General features: G+C 39.3%; 1 protein-coding gene across 18 annotated transcripts in view; it reads left to right on the top strand.

Moving 5' to 3' along the window:
• The window catches only part of LOC121855821 (paired box protein Pax-5-like), a 171,580-nt gene that overhangs the window by 64,414 nt on the left and 94,730 nt on the right, over positions 1 to 12,436 (top strand). For 14 of the 18 annotated variants that reach the window (XM_042350951.1, XM_042350955.1, XM_042350963.1 and 11 more), the window contains 2 exons: positions 7,788 to 7,826; positions 10,218 to 10,223. The exons of 1 other annotated variant lie outside the window; for it this stretch is intronic. In XM_042350951.1, the coding sequence (XP_042206885.1) occupies positions 7,788 to 7,826; positions 10,218 to 10,223 (45 nt within the window). The remainder of the gene's footprint in view (positions 1 to 7,787; positions 7,827 to 10,217; positions 10,224 to 12,436) is intronic. 3 more of the 18 variants (XM_042350952.1, XM_042350948.1, XM_042350953.1) reach the window with 2 other exon arrangements.

Genomic DNA, 12,436 nt, shown 5'->3' with positions numbered 1-12,436 from the left:
TCTTAGCAGAATAGATCGTGAGAGGAGCTCCACTGGCGGACAGAGTTGATAAAGAGAAAAACTTAAAGAAAAAAGAAACATTAGGGAAAAGTAAATGGCAGGTAACTAATGATAATCTAAAAGGTTGTCTACTCTGGACGCGTTCATCACCACAGTAGAGGTGTTGTGTCTCTGTACTGTTGGAGTCACGAAGTGTCTGGTACTATCACCACTCATCTGGGGCAGAGATTAAACTATTTACCTCCTGCATCCAGCGTTAGTGTGCCTCGTGTGTATGGCCATTACTCTTAAGCACAGATAATCCATCCCTCACATGTGTCTTGTTCTTAGTGGGTTGGTATTGAACTAAAAAGAATCATGCACATAAGACCTAACCTAACCTAACCTAACCTAACCTAACCAAGTTCATTTTTCATGTGTCAACCTCCACGTACCTGAGTATGTGTAGCGCTTCATCGAAACTGGGCCAATGACTTTCAAATCTACTAAATGAGACGGTGGGTGGATGAAGGCCTCGATAAACTGAAGAGACGACATAAGATAGGACTTAGTAGCTTCAGATAACAACAGCAAGGTGTAGTGAAGGTTTGAGGTGATGAAGGATCTTATACGCAAGAAGGAGGTGGCTGAGCAAGGTGAAGGGCACAGTGGTGGTGGTGATGGGGAGGGAGAGGCGCCAGGTAACCGGACGAGCGTGCAAGTTTCTCATTAACATCTAGCGCTTTAATACCTTAGTGGTCGCGCGCACCCACAGTAACATGTCCTACGCTCTACAAACCCGTCTCCTTTGGGTGAAATAAGTGTCTTCAGTAACCCAAAGTTAAAGTTTTATGATGGAGTGGGTGTTGCTATGTTAATTAATCCTCTATAATTCTTGGCTATAACTACTGTAGCATCGTCTAGGTGGTGTGAAATTAAAGCGTCAAATTGGCTGACATTTGAGCCTCATATCTGACATTTACTGGGGTCATCAAGGAAACTGGTCACAAGACCTGGCTAATATCTCTACGGTTTAACAGTAATGGTGGAGGCAGAACGTTCCATTAGAGCAGAGGTTAATATTCTTAACAAGATTTCCTGCTGCTGGGTGTAGGCTAGTGTACAAAAAGTGTCTTCGTATTATTTACTTAAGATTATATGTAAATACTGCCGTTACAAACTTGCAATTTTACACTGAGGTTCCTGAGCCCCATGCATCTACATCACCCAGCCAGGCACCTAAAAACTTGTTAATTGTGTCCGGCTTATGAGCGAGTCTGATCGCTCTCATTAGGTGAAGTTACATCAGTGATGCTGACTGTTAGCCCTTGAATAGGTTCCGCTTTAACAAAACTTAATAAGACTTTAATTCTGCCCAGTGAGGCGTCAGCAGGCAACTTAACTTCGCTGCTGGAGTAAAGTGAACTTGTGTCTTCTTAAACCGGGAGTTTGATTATTAATACACAGTTTATTAAGAGTCGTGTTGTTTTATTGGAAATTTCTACTCCAGTAAAAACTAATTATTTAAAGAGATAATATCCACTGTATGAAGTATGAAGGTCAGTAACAGTTATTTCTTCAATTAGTAATGCCTGAGGCCCTGTCGTGTAGCTGATGTACGTACCTGTCTGTTAATAAAGGATTGAGCTACCTGACAGCAGCACCAGGCTGGCTCCTACATACTACCTCACGAAGTATTATAATAATTATTGTCCTTCAAGCAATATAAAAGCTTTCATTCAAGATTTTATGTTCATTGAATGTGTGTGAGTTTTTCTAGATATTCTCAAGATAGTATAAAAACTTCCTCGACAAGAGCCAAATAGTACACAATTACACACAGGCCGTCAATTTTGTCAGACTTAACTGATGAGGACTTGGGTGATTGCTAGACGTAAGTGACCTCTGCTGTCATGTAAGTGGTAACAACTTTCTCCACTCGTCGTATCTGTCTGACTGGCAATTAGGTTTTTACCTTCGAGTGCCGTATTGCCACGCGATGGTTTTATCCACTAGGGTGCAGTAAGTACAGCACCGGCCTGATAATACCGTACGTCGGTGTGCTATGCCTTCAGGTACAGCAGCGTCACTTGAATCGCTGGTAATTATGCTTTAAGGGAGCAGTGGGATATGATTATTATCTACTTGATCTTATAACTTGCGGCTGACTTGCAAGAGCCATCGTACAAGACCGGCACAAAGGAGAGCAGAAAATCAATGATAATCAGTTTTCGATCAGAGTCTGTAGAGGAGAAGCGTGTGTTAGTTGGTGGACCACAGGTAGACTCGCCCGGGATATGCTTAATTGAATTTTATTAATAGGATTCTTAGCTGTCTAGCCATAATTAAAGCACCAGTATACGACCCTGTCTCGAGTTAATGAATTTCTGCGAAGATTCACAGGTTGATGGGGCGAATCCATTACCTCACTAGAGTACAGCTCCTGCAAGAACCAGTAGTCCAGCCCACTGACGCTTCTACACCAACCTCGTGTTGTTATTGTTTTTTCTTCCGGTTACTACATTCTCTCAGATACATGATGGTTCTGTGAGAGATGAAAAGTGAAGGCACAGCTTTCACGGATCCCGACGTTCATTCAAATGCCACTTGCATAATTAATCTTATCTATATAGACATCAAAGTTGTTTTAATTACTAATGAACCTCAAGAAGTAGATAAAATATAATTAGGAAATATCGATCATACATCATCAAAGTGAAAGTCAAGAGCTAAAGCAAGTGGCCTGTTTTCCCAGATCATATCGCGTCTATAATTGTGTAATTGTGGCGCTGCCGGAGATTAGCATCCCTCGTAGGAAGGGAGGGAGTCGCGGCCGTCCCTCCTCAAGATAATCATCGTAGATTGCCTTCATTATCAATGTTTCTTACACTTGGCGAGTTTCGAAAATGCTAGTTCAACCAACCTGACATTTCTCTTTAAATCTTTAAGTTCGTCTGGATGCAAACATGATATCGGAATTACGTTTAAAGTAACATAAATAATCATTATTTCCTAGATAGTAATAACGATTAAGGAAATGTCTTAAGTTACCTATCGATCCCTTTAGCCAGTAAGACTATCTTTCAGATTCACGCGTGTTTCTTATTCAGAGAAAGCGATCGTAGTATATTGGTAAAATGATTTAAATAATGAATCAAACTCGTAAAATCCTGAAATTAAACAGTCCGTCTTTCAATGTATCCAGCCATCATCTTGCGTAATAATAACACAACGATCATAGCCGTTCAAAGACCTCACTCGTCATATCCGTCAATGGGAACGTATAATTTCAAAACAACGAGGTGGTAAGTCTTGGTGTTGCTGCGGGAGTCCCCTGGATCAGATAACGAGGTGAGTCACTACTGTCTCGTAAGTTATCGCGAGGTCTGGACGAGACTTTACGAGATCATTATGAAGGCGGAGTCTCTCGGGCGCCCACTAATGATATCAACACTTGGCTTTTGGCTGGGTTGAACATGTTTAGTATATCACTAATTATGCCCTGATCTTATGGACTCGGCAGTTTAGACGTGTAGGTGGACTTGTTGGTCGTGGTGGCTCAATGAAAGTCCCCTGGGGCTTATGGGACCTCTCGAGGGGGGGGGGGGCGTCAACACGAGGTAGACGTTTGATGGGGGTGAAGATACGTCTCAATACGTCATAATCATCCCATAACATGCCTCTTGGCGACTGTAAATTAACGTTAGTCGCTTATATACAGAAAATAAAGTTAGATAAGACTAAAAATAATTATTACGTCTGTTGTCTAATATATGTATCTGGCATGTGAGGAAAGTAGGTCGCAGTTTTTTTTTTATGACAACGATAGGAAATGAATTATTTATGAACCGTTAAAGAATCCCAACGAGTGAAATGTCTCCTTCCTGGCAGCGTCATTATCTCCCGTGAGTGTTGTGGATGTTGTACGCTTCTTCCGTCGACTCTTACACTACATTAGTTACCATCGGGAAGTTGTATATATCTCTGGCATCTCAACTCTCATCACACTATCACCAACACTAAAATTATCGGTCAGTTAGATTTTATGGCTTCGTTTAAGTACACATGATAAAAATAAACAAAGCCTAGAAGTGTTGCAGGTATAATTGTTTAAGAGGTTGTTGTGGACGTTTTATGCGCTGCAGATAAAACTCAGCCGTCAGAACAGTCAGTCCATGGAACAACCTGGTGGGTACCATTTACACCTGGCCTCTCATTCCTCAGCTGGGGGGGTTAACACATTACATCTATCGCGATGGACACATTACATCTATGGCGATGGAATGCGAAAGATGCCCAATTACGAAGTTCCAAACAAATTATCTTTACAGCGTTATTGTGTTACACCTTACTGAGTTGCGTCATGATGAATTGGTATTCCTGAAATGTCTTGGAATTTCTTATGCTGGAGTCACACCTGAGAATATAGCGACCTGTATTATATTCTCTCGCGTGTTTATAGATTGATATCGAAATGTCTGTCCAGGATGTTTATATAAGTCGTAAAAGAGACTTACCCTTTGGAAAACTGAGTACACCAGGTGATTCTTATCCACCTGAGGCTATCAACGCTTAGCACCTGTACAGTTGTCATGAAGGCCAATTATAGATTTACCTCCGTCGCTAGACTGTATGTGTTTATTGGTGTCCTAGTTTATGAGGCAGCCCGAGTCTTGACACGTGTCTACCATAAACTAAACACGACCTCACATTAAACCTGATAAGAGAAAATTATATTTGGAATAAATCAAACAGAAAAATATACATCTCTTTAATCAATAAGTTCACCGTGTAAATAGTCGATCAAATAAGATGTAAGTATTCCTCAGCGAAGTTCTCACTAGAAAGGAATAAACAACACGGGAAATAAATTACACATGAGCTATTTAAGAGGGAGAGACAGATAAACCTGACATCTGGTGGCTGGAGGCGACACCACACTAATACTCGACCCGTCATTATCTCTCATTACCTACAACGGTGACATTAACAGACTCTACTACACCCACCCACCCACCCACTCCAGACCGTCTTACCTCACACCCCCCGATGTTCATTTTACCTACAGCAGTTTCCTTCATACTATACTAGGCACCCTAACTCCACTAACTCCTTCATTTTCAGCACTGAATCGTCTACCTGAGGCATTAATGCATTCTCTTGCGGCATTAAATTGTTCAGGTGAGGTACTAACGTATTTATTGTGGGTATTAAGGAGGGAGGGGTGAGTGTGATGCAGGTTCTATGGTCTTGTGTATGATGGCGCCTGTAGGTAATGAGCTGAGGTGGATAATTCAACTGCAATGGTCTCGTGTTGTCTCTCTTGTTATTGTTCGTGCTTCTCTTTGTTTTTTGTTTGTTGTTTTTCTTGTTTTACTGTTGTCTTGATCTCCTTGTGGTAAGAGCTGTCACAGTAGATAGATAATTTGTATAAGTGTTTAATTTTTGTTTCGTATGCGATTTTGTTTCTCTTAATTACACTTTTTCTTTTGAACTTTTATTTAATTCTTTTCTTCACTTTTTGCTATGCGTTTTTATTCTCCTTCATTGCTTTTGTTTTCGTGTATTTTTCTGTAATAACTTTCTACGTTTCTTATCTTTCTCCAGGTGTAAGATCTTCCGTCTTATCAAAAAACTGTACCTTATCGATGTAACACTGATAAGGTAATTCAATCCGTGTTTTTAAGCTATTGAATTATCTGAGGCTTGAAAGTTATGCTTTAAAGGAGTCACAACACCATTCCATTAACACCACAAACATTTGGTGACAGTTTCTTAATAAACAAATAATCATCACTTTGATCAGGTTCGTACAGTCATCTTCACCTCAACATACAATGACGTGAAATCTCCGTAGAGTTAATCAGCCACAGAACCCGGTGTTAATATCCCGTAGAGTTTACTTCCGTCTTGCTACAATGACGCCGCTGTTTCCCACGCATCGTCGCTTGAACTTTTCCGATTTTGTGAAAGATTCTCATTACTCAGACGAAATAGGATATACTTGTACTTCGGAACAGTAGTCTGACGGTCCTCTCTGTGTTGTTTACTGAACAGTGAAGGACGAGTGTGAAAATGCGGAAATAATTCAACACACGAGACAAGATTGCGCGAGCGTGTCCCTGGAAGTCGTGGTGGTGGTCGCGTTCGAACAGGTGATAGTATAGTGTCCAGCATCCGGTGTTTTGTATGAGAAGAAAACTTCCTATTTCGTGTCTTTCTCTAAACTGTTGTTCTTTGTAACGCGCACTGACCGTTGGCTGAGCTCTGTCACGGTGAACTTTTGACTCATCCTGCTCTCATGGCTTTAAATATAAACGCCAATAGCTCCTGCATATATCACTACGTAAATTTACTTGAATATATATATATATATATATATATATATATATATATATATATATATATATATATATATATATATATATATATATATATATATATATATATACACATATAATAATATAATAATAATAATAATTAACGGTTTATTGAAAAGCTTGGCAGCCAGAAGGCTGAAAATATAGTTACATATTTGGGGAATGGGTTACGAATTACAAATAATATACAAGTGACATAAGTGACACAAATAAGACATATAGTAACTTAGATGGGGATCAGCTCAAACTACAGTTCATTTCAACATAGTGACAGTGTAGGGAGCAGTGTTTACTGGGAGTGAATACACTGATTTATTACATGTTATTGATAATTTTTACAATGGTTGGGACTGGGCTGTTCTTATAGCGATCAGTGTGTGTGTGTGTGTGTGTACGGATGTATGTATTGAAGGGATAAACACATACAAATAAGTAATATATACACCCTATAACCACTAACTTCCTCTTTCGTGTCCAAAATTCCATTCACACTGCACAAACGGTGTGAAATGTTACCGAGTGATGCCAGTAACGCGACCAACAGAAGCTACACTGAATCACTGTGTTACTTCTATAACAACCTTCGTAGTTTCGTCTTTCGCACTTTGCTTTTTTCGCTATGCTGGTCGATGATTTCACGTATTAAGCGTATCAAAAAATAAAGCTCTTTTAAACCCCGCATATCCTTCGCGTCGTACTCACTAAAGTAAGTAATGCCTTAGTGTATCCATCAGAGTAATATTATGATTTTATAAGGCAAATCTACATGCAAGTTTAAATACTCCGTCATATAGTCCCCTACTTCATCAGCTTGTGTTAAAAATAAGGTTTTATCTGGGTTCGAATGCTCGCCGAGGTTAGTTCAAGCTGCGGCCAACAGATGGTATTAGGATACAGTCTCTCGGGGTGAACCAGTTTTAAGTCGCGGGCTACCTGATGCTGCCATCTAGTGTGAAGGGAGGGAATCACCACAGCCAGTCAGTCTCTCTCTCTCTCTCTGATGGGAAACTATATCATTCTCTTGTTTATACCATGTTATATTATATAGGATTAATATATTTCTGTAACTAATTCGGTGCACGAGTATACGTTTCTTACAAAATATGAAAGAAATGAAAAGCAAGAGATATGTGTTGTTTTAGAAAGCTTAGTGACTGTGCAAGATTTACTTTATAAAATGTGATAAAAAAGTAAATAAAGAAGAAAAATACAACATGAGCTACAATACTTAGTTATTACTTCTGTCTCTCTCCTTCCCTCCTTCCTTCTTCTTTCCTTCCCTCCCTTTTCTTCATTCCTCTCTCCTCACCCTCACAATATAATGACAACTTCCATGTCTCTCTCTCTCTCCAAATATAATGAATAAATGTATAAATAACCATAGGTGTTTGTTGAGTGATTATAAAATTTAACTGTCTTCATTTTCAGTGTCTGGTCCCTATTATTATGGCGAGAACTCATCCAAAGGTAAATAAACACAAAGGGTTCAGTTTGCCTGCGCTTGTCTTGACGCTTCCCTAAAAACACTTGTCATTTGTTGATCTGTTTCGCCCTGTACTATATAAATGTATTTTCTCTCGTGTGGTTCTTTAATTATTATTTTTTTTTTTAGATTTGATCATTTTTACTTATACATTTTTTTTTGTTTTTCTCCTGCTTGATATTTTTTTCCTTGCATCGTATTGTAGTAGCGTGAGGAAAAACTCTACGGGAAATATACATAAAAACTTAATGTTAGAGGAATCACCACCACTACTACTACTGCTACTGCTACTACTACTATTAATACTACTACTACCTCCACCACCACCACCACTACTCCAAGTTCTACTACCACCACCTCCACCACTACTTCCGTGCGCTTTATTGCCTTCATGTTTTATTTGTTGTCTCTTGCACCTCCTCGTTACACTACTGAGCACGAGATAAACATTCACACGTCGTTTATACTATCTTACATATATAAATAATATTAATAATGACACTTTACTAAATATCACTCTACATAGATTTATATGCACCACACACACACACACACACACACACACACACACAGACTGACACACACACACACACACACACACACACACACACACACACACACACACACACACACACACACACACACACACACACACACACACACACACACACACTGACACACACACACACACACACACACACACACACACTGACACACACACACACACACACACACACACACACACAGACTGACACACACACACACAGACTGACACACACTGACACACACACACACACACACACTGACACACACACACACTGACACACACACACACACACACACACACTGACACACACACACACACACACACACACACACACACACACACACACACACACACACACTGACACACACACACACACACACACACACACTGACACACACTGACACACACACACACACACACACACACACACACACACACACACACACACACACACACACTGACACACACACACACACACACACACACACACAGACTGACACACACACACACACAGACTTACACACACACACACACAGACACTGACACACACACACACACAGACACTGACACACACACACACACACACACACACACACACACACACACACACACACACTGCAAGGGCTTTAGTTTATTTCATCCCAATTTTATGCACTAGTTCTTCACACCGAGAGAGTTCACACACAGCTTTTGTTCCGGAGAGTAGAGAGAGAAGGAGGAGAGGGAGGAGTAGGAGTAGGTGGCCTTGGTAGTACAGTAGTAGCGGTCTGCCTCCTCTTACCGCACCTCACAAACTGCACTGCAATACTGTTTACTCGCTCGCACCGCCTCTCATTTCCCACCGGTTTTATTTTGTGTAGATAGAGATTTAAAGGTAATATGAATTAATGAAGGGAAGTAAGATGATTAGATTGAAAAGTATAAGATATGTAACGAGGTAGAGGATAGAAGGTAATAGAAATTTAATGAAAGTAATTTGATTATTGGTGTTCCTAATATTGTTTTGGAATCTGTTTAGTATAGGAGTTAATATGAAGGGATTTTGTTTTTATGAGAGTTTTTGAATATTTATGATGAGACTAGTAGTAAATAATAATTTTTTGTTTGGTTATTGTCTTTTGCTATTGTTTATAAGATGATAATGATTGAAATGTGAATTTTAGCTTAAAGGAGAATTAATAGGTAAATTATACAGTGAATGAGGATAATTTCTACAGGTATACATCATTCATGAAGGGATTGTCTTAGTGTAGAAGGAACACAAAATGCATGAAGCTAATTTTGATTTACACGAATGCTTTAACCTTTAGATAAGAATTATAATAGTTTAGTTTATATATATTTCAATAGTCAATGGTTGTTTAGAAAGATTATTCCAGTGACATTGCAATATAGAGACTAATTTGTGTTATATATAATTCCATAAACTTCATATATGAATTATAGATATATGAAAGCTCTTAACTATATGCAAGACTATGTTAAATGAAAAAAAGGTATCATGAACAGAACGAGTTAGCAGTTTTTAATCTTCCATCGACACACAACCAAACCAACTAAAGGGGTCTTGTTCGTGGTACTCTTTTAAACATTGTGCCAATTTGTGGACGCTATTTAGAGGTATTGTTTGTGGTATTATTTAAAACATTGTGCCAATTTGTGGATGTTATTCAGGCAGGTAGGGGTTTTGTTCGTGGTACTCTTTTAAACATTGTGCCATTTTATGGACGCTCTTCAGGCAGGTAAGGGTCTTGTTCGTGGTATTCTTTAAAACATTATGCCACCTTTTGTGGACGCTGTAAGTTAATTCCGTTTTCTTTCTTTTCAGGTGAGTGTTAGTATTCCGACTCTTGTTCCACCTTCCAGCCCCGGCAGAAGGTAACCGTTTTCTCTTACAACCTGATCTACAGCTCGAGGAAAAAGAACGCATTTTCTTTTATAGTCTGGGAATGTTTGACTCCTTAGACTTATATAAATATAATCCAATTAAGATCCTCCCATTTTATAGATTAATTCTTGTTATAAGAGACAGATTTGATATTAATTATTGTTTGTGTTTTTATGATGAGATTATAAAGTAGAGTTTACGCGGGGGTTGAGTTATAATGGTGTATGTGGATCTATAAATCATCCTGTTCTGGCGAGCTGTAAATAAGGTCTTTGTGTTCATCTTGTTTTATATCTCTTATGAAATATGTGTCGTAATGTTTATATATACATGTCTCCTCCTCCTCCTTGTTTTAGCACAGAGACAACCTTACTTCCTAATAATTAAGTGTCCTCAATGTTACTTCAACTCCTCTGCTGCCACACAAACGCGCTCTCTCTCTCTCTCTCTCTCTCTCTCTCTCTCTCTCTCTCTCTCTCTCTCTTAATATTCCTCAGCTGAAAAATATTGCGTTTCATCTTTAAGAGGACTTGACAAATACGTAATGATGTGATACACTCGAGGGCCCTTCGCTTTGATGACCAATTAGCGCTAACTACCAAACTACCCGTGACGGTGGCCGTTTCTTCGGCCAAAACTGAGAGTTGGTTTCATTGCTTTGAGGCAATTAAGGCCATTAAGGTGTATCTGCTAAAGCTGTGTATTTTATTGTTTTTTTTTCTTAAGACATCTTCCTCCATCTTGGTTAATTCAGTTTAATTCTATTTTTCTTATGGAATTTCACGATTAAGTTTTGATTCATTTTTTGGTCCTTTAACTCTGAGCATTTTTGAGGGGGACGGAACCTCTTTTGAAATAATTATCTGTCTGAATTTATTCAACATTAGTGTCTTCAGTATGACCAGACAAGGCTTCCTGTAGTCTTAGCTTCATGGCGAGAACTGCCGAAATTACTTCTGGCACATGTACTGTATTTTCAATTCGTTCATCTGATCAGTCGATTTTTTTCCTGTTTATTTTCAAAGCGATACCTCGATAGACACACTACCAGCGGATAACCAATCACTCCCCAGCTCACCAATCACTCCCCAGCTCACCAATCACTCCCCAGCTCACCAATCACTCCCCAGCTCACCAATCACTCCCCAGCTCACCAATCACTCCCCAGCTCACCAATCACTCCCCAGCTCACCAATCACTCCACGATTTTAGAATGAGTTATGCCTTAAGTAACTCGCTCGTGTCTTGTTATAGTTACATGAGCGTCACTGAACAAGACTTCAAACAATACACTGATGTAATGAACTGGTGTAATATATTAACTCTCAGTGACTAAACAATATGCTAAAACAATTACACTGCGCTTACAGGATACAATATGATAATAAATGTTAAACAATATGATAAATCAATCCAATTATACAATATGTTAATACAATGTACTGATGCAATTTTCTAATACATTTCACTCAGATAATATTTGAATAAATTATGTCGAAGGTGTATAGTAATAAATTATACAATATATCGATACAGTAAGCTTATATAAGATGTTAATACAATAATGATTAGATATAATAGAATAATATGTCAGTTCTGTAAAATATTATGTCAGTAGAATATATTGATACAAACACCTGAGCATGTAAACTACTACCAGGTAACAACCAAGAAATAGTCAGCATCTGTGATCTAACTGGAACTGTTACTTGTGTCATGTGAGTTAAGTCAGATATATGAGGTTCAAGTCTTGTCAGAGTCCCAGTGTTGAGTTACAACTTGAGCTTAGGGATCTGGAGTCACAGCAGAACACTAATGAAGGGATTCCTGATTCTCCTGATTATGACTGACATAATGTTTTAAGGACACGTAAACCAACGACAGGATACAGGCCATCTTTCATGTCACCTGCTGTACTGAGGGGCGGGGGGGGGGGAGGGAAGGGGGAGGGGAAGGGACTCATCGGGTGATAACTTCATAAGTCCTGTAAGGCCGTATAGTGTTTTTTTTAATGTTCTTCGTGTTACCAGTGAAAGCCGCAGTGAAATATATCTAACCCGGACTCAGCATGCCTCTTTGCCTCTCACTACGGGAGGTAGGCCTGCAAGCGGGGCATCGAGGCATCGGCTGGAGGTTCCCGTCCTGTGGAAATCTTTAAA

The sequence above is a fragment of the Homarus americanus genome, unplaced genomic scaffold, assembly GCF_018991925.1.
Source record: "Homarus americanus isolate GMGI-L3 unplaced genomic scaffold, GMGI_Hamer_2.0 scaffold14072, whole genome shotgun sequence".
Classification (NCBI taxonomy): Eukaryota; Metazoa; Arthropoda; class Malacostraca; order Decapoda; family Nephropidae; genus Homarus; species Homarus americanus.
This window is presented reverse-complemented; position numbering and strand designations above follow the sequence as displayed.